Source organism: Culex pipiens, chromosome 1 (genome assembly GCF_016801865.2).
Source record: "Culex pipiens pallens isolate TS chromosome 1, TS_CPP_V2, whole genome shotgun sequence".
Classification (NCBI taxonomy): domain Eukaryota; kingdom Metazoa; phylum Arthropoda; class Insecta; order Diptera; family Culicidae; genus Culex; species Culex pipiens.
Window position 1 is genome coordinate 78,304,837 of NC_068937.1, and position 10,758 is coordinate 78,315,594.

Genomic DNA, 10,758 nt, shown 5'->3' on the forward strand with positions numbered 1-10,758 from the left:
TGTTTTGTGAAATTTTCCGATGAATCCGATACACATATTTTCAGACATAGGCTCTTTGGTCCTGACACGGTCAAAACGCCATTTTAAGTTTTCATGCGACTTTTTCAAATGGTAAGCTAGATTCTTGAAACTTCTTACAATTTTCCCCAAATAGCCAAACTCATCACCTTTCTTTTGCGTCTAAGACAGCTAAAATTGGATGAAATGGCGCGGAGATATGATTTTTCGAAAAAAGAGGTTTGCGTCTAAGACAGCTAAAATCGGATGAAATGGCGCGGAGATATGATTTTTCGAAAAAAGAGGTTTTTGCGAAAAATTACGAAAGTGGCAATTTTTCAGACCACCCTAACACGGTGGAGGTCACCCTAACGGCCAAACAAAAAAATACGGGTCTAATTATATTGGCCAAGGAACCCCCAGAAAAATTTTGAGCCCGATCGGAGAACTTTTTTTTCGGTTTAGGCTCTTTTCAAATGGAATTGCTGTATATTTTTTTCAGTGTAGTCCTTATCCATACCTACAACTTTGCAGAAAACACCAAATCGATCAATCGATCCTTCAAACGACACAGATTTTGATGTAGACTACGTCTTACTCGAGGGTACTGGCATAGACTAATAAAAGACTACTCAGTGGGCTCTGAACCATGACTCAACCTTTTTATGACCCCTCGGCACGGCCGGTTCACTGTCAAACATGACAGATCCAAATGTCAACAACTGGCAGCTCTGACTTTGACATGACATTTCGCGCAATGTTATTGTTTGTGTTTTTGTTTTGATTTAAACGGAACCAGAGAGTGGTCGGTTCTAGACAAGAAGCGGCTCTCGATCGAGATCATTGTGGGATGTTAATCGTCTTCTTCCCGAAAACGATCCACGTGATCACCGTCGCGTTTGCCAAGCAAAACCGTCGCGGGCCGCCTCCGGTTAATACCGCCGGGGCAAAACCGTCCTCCTCCAACCCGGAATTGTCACACTGAAAGGCAAGAATGTGCACCTACTTCAAAAACCTCAAATCAGCCAAGATCTTTGCCCTGAACCGTCAACTTGGCATTCCGAACCCTAGCGATAACGTCGTCAAACAAGAATTTGTCCCCGAACCAGCTTCACCGACCACCTCCTTCTCCGTCACCGATATAGGCGAACTGTACGCGGAGGTCAGCACAGTTTGTTCCACTTAGAGGGAGCCCCCAAAAAGGAAGCCCACTTCGTCCCGGAACTGAGACCCACCGAAGTCGCTAAGCTCAAGAATCCTCTTGATGGGTCATGGGGAAAAATTCCATCTTTTACTTTGGTACAAAGAAAACAAAAACGACGATAATTTTTATCATGCACATGAAATTTTATTTTCTTCAGCTCCGATATGTCCTTCTTCAGCAGTTCCTGCCCGTAGACGTTAACCTTGGGCAGACCAAGGTTCTCTTCGAGAACGTTCTTGCCCAGCAGCAGCGGCGTGGAGAAGTAAGTGTCGAAGGGATGAACGCGCACTCAATCACGTTCTTTTTGCCGTTCATGACATGGGCCATAGCGAGGGCTTCGGCGTAGGCCGTCGTGAGCGTGGCCGAACCGGCACCGGTCTTGGCCTTGAGGACCTCCTGAATGCGGGTGGCAATCTTGTCCTGGGGAAGCTCACTGGGATAATGGTCTGGCCGGAGTGGCCTCCGATGACCGGAAATGTTGACACGCCGAAGTCGACACCCTCACCGATGAACGTGTTGGGACGGACAATGTACAGCATGGAAATGCCAAACGCGCACTTCGGTTCCAAAAATCCGGCCTTGGGTAGAGTGTCGCAGGCAATCGTTAACATCGAGTTGACTACATTCGAGATGATCCAATCATCCGGCGGCGAGGTCGCGGACGATCGAGGCGTTCGTATTGAACAGATTTCGCTTACGAGGAATGATGACAAACAGCAATCATCTGGAAAAGAGAACACCAATAATAAACTGATAAAATCAGCATTTATTTTAAAAGCAAAACATTACCTTAAAAACCAAACACCAGTCAATTTCGCTCGTTGCGCCAAACAAAAATCCCTGCACAGCTGATTGACTCATTTGCAGCCTGTCTTGATCGCTAAGCAAAACAAAAACAAACAAGATGCGCGCGTAAATCAGCACAAAACGAAATCGAAAAAACCAGCGCTGCCAGGTCGTTCTGTCATACGAGGGGCGAGCCGATGTGTGGTTCAACGTGGTACCCGCGGTTCACAGCTTATGAGTCATACTTTTTGAAAAAAATTGTTCGGAGTGTTTAGTCTTAAAAGACTACACAGTGGGATCTGAACCATGACTCAACCTTTTTATGACCCCTCGGCACGGCCGGTTCACTGTCAAAAATGACAGATCAAAATGTCAGAAACTGGCTACACTGGTGATTTTCTGACGTTTCTTTTTTTCTTTTTGTTTTGATTCTTGAATCTTTACAAACACATACATTCGTTTTATGGGAGGGTAATTTAGCCATCCAAGTAGAATCAGAGAACCGGAACGACCGACAACTTAGCCGCCGTCCGGTATGGTCCGGGTTATGGCCATGAAGTTTTCTTCACAATTTACATTTAATTTCCGTTCATTTTCACCTCAAGTCACTGATGGAACGATTGGCCACTTACGCATCGGTTTCGGATTGATCAGCAGTTGCCGGATCATGTCATGTAACGTCTCCTAGGTCATCCAACCACCGGAAGCAAAAGGAATCAAGTCGAGATTGACCGCGATGGCGGTAAGCGCGATAACGGTGATAACTACCGGTACCTACCGGACCTGTCAGTTAAATCGAACATAATTGAACCGATAGGTGCCGGGGTTAATTATACAGACGCAAACCCTATCCGACTCGAACAGATCTAGACAGGCTGGCGGAATAAGCGCCGAAAAGGGCCAATTGCGATGAATCTGGCGAAATAAATCAGCGCATACCCGGAGGTGAACGAAAGAAGAAGAAAGAATGATCCCCGGCGATTCCGATCAAGAATTTTTCCTTAATCGTCTCCAAAGCCATCCCCGCATAATCAAATCCCGAATAAAATTATATGATGATATGCATTGTCAAAACCATGCAGTTACAATAGATATTATAATATCTATGGTTAGTTTATGGTTGATTTTTTTGAACTTCATTGGAATGACGATAAAGCTATCGTAGATTTCATGGTTACAGTCAATTTCATGGTTTTGTTATTGGAAATGTTATAAATTGAAACAATAAAACTACCGTAAAATACATGAAGACAGCACATATCATGGTTTTGTTATTGGAAATCTCATAATGCATTTTTTTCATTTTTTTGTTACAGTAAGTTTTATTGTAATGTTATAGTTGCGTAGTGTGGACTTTTTTTTAACGATTTTTTTTAAAATAATTTGAATCATGTAACAAAAGTATTTGAAATCGAGTTATATTTTAAATACAAAACTTCACAAACGATTTTGTGAAAAGCTCAAATCAAATCAAAGTATTAAAAAACTTTAGCATTAAGACATTAAAATACTAGAAATTTTACATATTTAACTGTTTCTACACAAAAAAATAAAATATTAAAATATTAAAATATTAAAATATTAAAATATTAAAATATTAAAATATTAAAATATTAAAATATTAAAATATTAAAATATTAAAATATTAAAATATTAAAATATTAAAATATTAAAATATTAAAATATTAAAATATTAAATTATTAAAATATTAAAATATTAAAATATTAAAATATTAAAATATTAAAATATTAAAATATTAAAATATTAAAATATTAAAATATTAAAATATTAAAATATTAAAATATTAAAATATTAAAATATTAAAATATTAAAATATTAAAATATTAAAATATTAAAATATTAAAATATTAAAATATTAAAATATTAAAATATTAAAATATTAAAATATTAAAATATTAAAATATTAAAATATTAAAATATTAAAATATTAAAATATTAAAATATTAAAATATTAAAATATTAAAATATTAAAATATTAAAATATTAAAATATTAAAATATTAAAATATTAAAATATTAAAATATTAAAATATTAAAATATTAAAATATTAAAATATTAAAATATTAAAATATTAAAATATTAAAATATTAAAATATTAAAATATTAAAATATTAAAATATTAAAATATTAAAATATTAAAATATTAAAATATTAAAATATTAAAATATTAAAATATTAAAATATTAAAATATTAAAATATTAAAATATTAAAATATTAAAATATTAAAATATTAAAATATTAAAATATTAAAATATTAAAATATTAAAATATTAAAATATTAAAATATTAAAATATTAAAATATTAAAATATTAAAATATTAAAATATTAAAATATTAAAATATTAAAATATTAAAATATTAAAATATTAAAATATTAAAATATTAAAATATTAAAATATTAAAATATTAAAATATTAAAATATTAAAATATTAAAATATTAAAATATTAAAATATTAAAATATTAAAATATTAAAATATTAAAATATTAAAATATTAAAATATTAAAATATTAAAATATTAAAATATTAAAATATTAAAATATTAAAATATTAAAATATTAAAATATTAAAATATTAAAATATTAAAATATTAAAATATTAAAATATTAAAATATTAAAATATTAAAATATTAAAATATTAAAATATTAAAATATTAAAATATTAAAATATTAAAATATTAAAATATTAAAATATTAAAATATTAAAATATTAAAATATTAAAATATTAAAATATTAAAATATTAAAATATTAAAATATTAAAATATTAAAATATTAAAATATTAAAATATTAAAATATTAAAATATTAAAATATTAAAATATTAAAATATTAAAATATTAAAATATTAAAATATTAAAATATTAAAATATTAAAATATTAAAATATTAAAATATTAAAATATTAAAATATTAAAATATTAAAATATTAAAATATTAAAATATTAAAATATTAAAATATTAAAATATTAAAATATTAAAATATTAAAATATTAAAATATTAAAATATTAAAATATTAAAATATTAAAATATTAAAATATTAAAATATTAAAATATTAAAATATTAAAATATTAAAATATTAAAATATTAAAATATTAAAATATTAAAATATTAAAATATTAAAATATTAAAATATTAAAATATTAAAATATTAAAATATTAAAATATTAAAATATTAAAATATTAAAATATTAAAATATTAAAATATTAAAATATTAAAATATTAAAATATTAAAATATTAAAATATTAAAATATTAAAATATTAAAATATTAAAATATTAAAATATTAAAATATTAAAATATTAAAATATTAAAATATTAAAATATTAAAATATTAAAATATTAAAATATTAAAATATTAAAATATTAAAATATTAAAATATTAAAATATTAAAATATTAAAATATTAAAATATTAAAATATTAAAATATTAAAATATTAAAATATTAAAATATTAAAATATTAAAATATTAAAATATTAAAATATTAAAATATTAAAATATTAAAATATTAAAATATTAAAATATTAAAATATTAAAATATTAAAATATTAAAATATTAAAATATTAAAATATTAAAATATTAAAATATTAAAATATTAAAATATTAAAATATTAAAATATTAAAATATTAAAATATTAAAATATTAAAATATTAAAATATTAAAATATTAAAATATTAAAATATTAAAATATTAAAATATTAAAATATTAAAATATTAAAATATTAAAATATTAAAATATTAAAATATTAAAATATTAAAATATTAAAATATTAAAATATTAAAATATTAAAATATTAAAATATTAAAATATTAAAATATTAAAATATTAAAATATTAAAATATTAAAATATTAAAATATTAAAATATTAAAATATTAAAATATTAAAATATTAAAATATTAAAATATTAAAATATTAAAATATTAAAATATTAAAATATTAAAATATTAAAATATTAAAATATTAAAATATTAAAATATTAAAATATTAAAATATTAAAATATTAAAATATTAAAATATTAAAATATTAAAATATTAAAATATTAAAATATTAAAATATTAAAATATTAAAATATTAAAATATTAAAATATTAAAATATTAAAATATTAAAATATTAAAATATTAAAATATTAAAATATTAAAATATTAAAATATTAAAATATTAAAATATTAAAATATTAAAATATTAAAATATTAAAATATTAAAATATTAAAATATTAAAATATTAAAATATTAAAATATTAAAATATTAAAATATTAAAATATTAAAATATTAAAATATTAAAATATTAAAATATTAAAATATTAAAATATTAAAATATTAAAATATTAAAATATTAAAATATTAAAATATTAAAATATTAAAATATTAAAATATTAAAATATTAAAATATTAAAATATTAAAATATTAAAATATTAAAATATTAAAATATTAAAATATTAAAATATTAAAATATTAAAATATTAAAATATTAAAATATTAAAATATTAAAATATTAAAATATTAAAATATTAAAATATTAAAATATTAAAATATTAAAATATTAAAATATTAAAATATTAAAATATTAAAATATTAAAATATTAAAATATTAAAATATTAAAATATTAAAATATTAAAATATTAAAATATTAAAATATTAAAATATTAAAATATTAAAATATTAAAATATTAAAATATTAAAATATTAAAATATTAAAATATTAAAATATTAAAATATTAAAATATTAAAATATTAAAATATTAAAATATTAAAATATTAAAATATTAAAATATTAAAATATTAAAATATTAAAATATTAAAATATTAAAATATTAAAATATTAAAATATTAAAATATTAAAATATTAAAATATTAAAATATTAAAATATTAAAATATTAAAATATTAAAATATTAAAATATTAAAATATTAAAATATTAAAATATTAAAATATTAAAATATTAAAATATTAAAATATTAAAATATTAAAATATTAAAATATTAAAATATTAAAATATTAAAATATTAAAATATTAAAATATTAAAATATTAAAATATTAAAATATTAAAATATTAAAATATTAAAATATTAAAATATTAAAATATTAAAATATTAAAATATTAAAATATTAAAATATTAAAATATTAAAATATTAAAATATTAAAATATTAAAATATTAAAATATTAAAATATTAAAATATTAAAATATTAAAATATTAAAATATTAAAATATTAAAATATTAAAATATTAAAATATTAAAATATTAAAATATTAAAATATTAAAATATTAAAATATTAAAATATTAAAATATTAAAATATTAAAATATTAAAATATTAAAATATTAAAATATTAAAATATTAAAATATTAAAATATTAAAATATTAAAATATTAAAATATTAAAATATTAAAATATTAAAATATTAAAATATTAAAATATAAAAATATTAAAATATTAAAATATTAAAATATTAAAATATTAAAATATTAAAATATTAAAATATTAAAATATTAAAATATTAAAATATTAAAATATTAAAATATTAAAATATTAAAATATTAAAATATTAAAATATTAAAATATTAAAATATTAAAATATTAAAATATTAAAATATTAAAATATTAAAATATTAAAATATTAAAATATTAAAATATTAAAACATTTAAACATTTAAACATTTAAACATTTAAACATTTAAACATTTAAACATTTAAACATTTAAACATTTAAACATTTAAACATTTAAACATTTAAACATTTAAACATTTAAACATTTAAACATTTAAACATTTAAACATTTAAACATTTAAACATTTAAACATTTAAACATTTAAACATTTAAACATTTAAACATTTAAACATTTAAACATTTAAACATTTAAACATTTAAACATTTAAACATTTAAACATTTAAACATTTAAACATTTAAACATTTAAACATTTAAACATTTAAACATTTAAACATTTAAACATTTAAACATTTAAACATTTAAACATTTAAACATTTAAACATTTAAACATTTAAACATTTAAACATTTAAACATTTAAACATTTAAACATTTAAACATTTAAACATTTAAACATTTAAACATTTAAACATTTAAACATTTAAACATTTAAACATTTAAACATTTAAACATTTAAACATTTAAACATTTAAACATTTAAACATTTAAACATTTAAACATTTAAACATTTAAACATTTAAACATTTAAACATTTAAACATTTAAACATTTAAACATTTAAACATTTAAACATTTAAACATTTAAACATTTAAACATTTAAACATTTAAACATTTAAACATTTAAACATTTAAACATTTAAACATTTAAACATTTAAACATTTAAACATTTAAACATTTAAACATTTAAACATTTAAACATTTAAACATTTAAACATTTAAACATTTAAACATTTAAACATTTAAACATTTAAACATTTAAACATTTAAACATTTAAACATTTAAACATTTAAACATTTAAACATTTAAACATTTAAACATTTAAACATTTAAACATTTAAACATTTAAACATTTAAACATTTAAACATTTAAACATTTAAACATTTAAACATTTAAACATTTAAACATTTAAACATTTTTATTCAATAATTGAAACGGCGAAAAATATTAAAGATCACAAAACGAACACACCATGACACCTAAATTGGGCGACGCTCCCCTAACGAACGCACCATGACACCTAAACTGGGCGACGCTCCCCTAAAGATCGTACCATGGCGAGCTGTCATTTGTTTTCAATCGTTCGCGTGTTCGATCCTGTTTGTGTCGATTGTGTTTGGCCCGAGGTTTGGCCGCTGTTTAACACGGTCAACACGGTCTTGGACAAATTTGCCGGGTGACCGAACCGGAACGGCTCTGGGATGGCGGAACTTTTTCATATTTGGGTGAGTATAAGGAGTTTTGTTGAACTTGGAGAGGGCGGAATCGCACCCGCACCTTTTTTTGGTACCCTCCGCAAACTTCAAGCCATACAAAATTGTTGCCGGATCTTTTACGGGAGAGATCCGGAGAAAGATCCGGCAGCAATTTGTTTTGATTTGACGTTTGCTGAGGGTGCGGACAAGTTTGGTTATGTTCAAAAGAGAATGGTCAAGGTCAAGCTTGCGAGAGCAATGGTCTGAACAAACTGTGTGTGTTCCTCTTTTTTACAGGGACTTCTTCTACCAGGCCCGGCGCCTGCTGCGGACACTTCCGGCCGGATTTGTTCAGGATGGTCGTTTCGTCTGGAGGCGAAAATCGTTAGGTAAGTTGTGTGTTGATGCTCAACGGTGAACGTCCAAACAACGGTCAAGGAAAAGGTCACGAAAAGAATTTTGTTGAGTGGTACGCAACTGAAAAATAACAGAAACAGAAAGTAGCGTTTGACGTTTATTGGCTTGGTGCCTGTGTTAAATTTGTTTTGATGAATAAATTAAATAATAGAATTTGCAAATTTGAATGCCACTGATTATTACAAAGGTTCATATAATTTTGTATTTAATGAAAACATATAGAGCTGCTCATCAGACCGAATCTCAAAATGCTGAATCTTGGAAGGAAATTAGGCAATTAGGATATTAGGAAATTCGGAAATTCGGAAATTAGGAAATTCGGAAATTAGGGAAATAGGAAATTAGGAAATTTGGAAATTAGGAAATTAGGAAATTAGGAAATTAGGAAATCAGGAAATCAGGAAATCAGGAAATTTGGAATTTAGGCAATTAGGAAATTCGGAAATTCGGATATTAGGAAATTCAGAAATTCGGAAATTCGGAAATTAGGAAATTAGGAAATTAGGAGATTAGGAAATTAGGAAATTAGGCAATTAGGAAATTAGGAAATAAGAAAATAAGGAAATCAGGAAATCAGGAAATTACGAAATTAGGAAATTAGGAAATTTAGAAATTAGAAAAATCGGAAATTAGGAAATTGGGCAATTAGGAAATTAGGAAATAAGAAAATTAGGAAATTGGGAAATTAGGAAATTAGGAAATTAGGAAATTAGGAGATAAGGAAATTAGGAAATTAGAAAATTTGGCAATTAGGAAATTAGGAAATTAGGAAATTAGGAAATTAGGAGATTAGGAAATTAGGAAATTAGGAGATTAGGAGATTAGGAAATTAGGAAATTAGGAAATTAGGCAATTAGGAAATTAGGAAATCAAGAAATTAGGAAATTAGGAAATTAGGAGATTAGGAAATTGGGCAATTAGGAAATTAGGAAATAAGAAAATTAGGAAATTAGGAAATTAGGATATTAGGAAATTCGAAAATTAGGAAATTAGGAAATTTAGAAATTAGAAAATTTGGAAATTAGGAAATTGGGCAATTAGGAAATTAGGAAATAAGAAAATTTGGAAATTGGGAAATTAGGAAATTAGGAAATTAGGAAATTAGGAGATAAGGAAATTAGGAAATTAGGGAATTAGAAAATTTGGCAATTAGGAAATTTGGCAATTAGAAAATTAGGAAATTAGGAAATAAGGAAATTAGGAAATTAGGAAATTAGGAAATTAGGAAATTAGGAAAATAGGAAATTAGGAAATTAGGAAATTGGGAAATAAGGATATTAGGAAATTCGGAAATTAGGAAATTCGGAAATAAGGAAATTTAGAAATTAGAAAATTAGGAAATTAGGAAATTGGGCAATTAGGAAATTAGGAAATTAGAAACTAGGAAATTAGGAAATTAGAAAATCAGGAAATTAGGATATAAGGAAATTCGGAAATTCGGAAATTAGGAAAT

General features: G+C 22.2%; 2 protein-coding genes across 2 annotated transcripts; one reads left to right on the forward strand and one right to left on the reverse strand.

Annotated features, from left to right (window-relative positions):
• Positions 1-837: 837 nt before the first annotated feature.
• LOC128092335 (malate dehydrogenase-like) lies at positions 838-2,656 on the reverse strand. The gene is made up of 4 exons (XM_052705977.1): positions 2,620-2,656; positions 1,707-1,925; positions 1,499-1,647; positions 838-978 (listed from the first exon to the last, which is right to left on the reverse strand). The coding sequence occupies exons 1-4, from the start codon at positions 2,654-2,656 to the stop codon at positions 838-840; spliced, it is 546 nt and encodes a 181-aa protein (XP_052561937.1).
• Positions 2,657-8,678: 6,022 nt separating this feature from the next.
• Positions 8,679-10,046, forward strand: LOC120430615 (uncharacterized). Its single transcript, XM_039595712.2, has 2 exons — positions 8,679-8,918; positions 9,186-10,046. Exons 1-2 carry the CDS (start codon positions 8,707-8,709, stop codon positions 9,304-9,306), a joined length of 333 nt encoding a protein of 110 aa, XP_039451646.1. The 5' UTR covers positions 8,679-8,706; the 3' UTR covers positions 9,307-10,046.
• The last annotated feature ends 712 nt before the right edge of the window (positions 10,047-10,758 follow it).

Excerpts from the sequence above, each read along its gene's own strand:
- LOC128092335 (XM_052705977.1), bottom strand. The coding sequence starts at position 2,656 with ATGATCCGGCAACTGCTGATCAATCCGAAACCGATGC. Across the intron at positions 1,648-1,706 it reads CCGTCCCAACACGTTCATCG|ACCATTATCCCAGTGAGCTT; the intron begins GTGAGGGTGTCG and ends CACTCCGGCCAG. Across the intron at positions 979-1,498 it reads TCATGAACGGCAAAAAGAAC|TGTGACAATTCCGGGTTGGA; the intron begins GTGATTGAGTGC and ends CTTGCCTTTCAG.
- LOC120430615 (XM_039595712.2), top strand. The coding sequence starts at position 8,707 with ATGACACCTAAACTGGGCGACGCTCCCCTAAAGATCGTACCATGGCGA. Across the intron at positions 8,919-9,185 it reads CGGAACTTTTTCATATTTGG|GGACTTCTTCTACCAGGCCC; the intron begins GTGAGTATAAGG and ends TCTTTTTTACAG.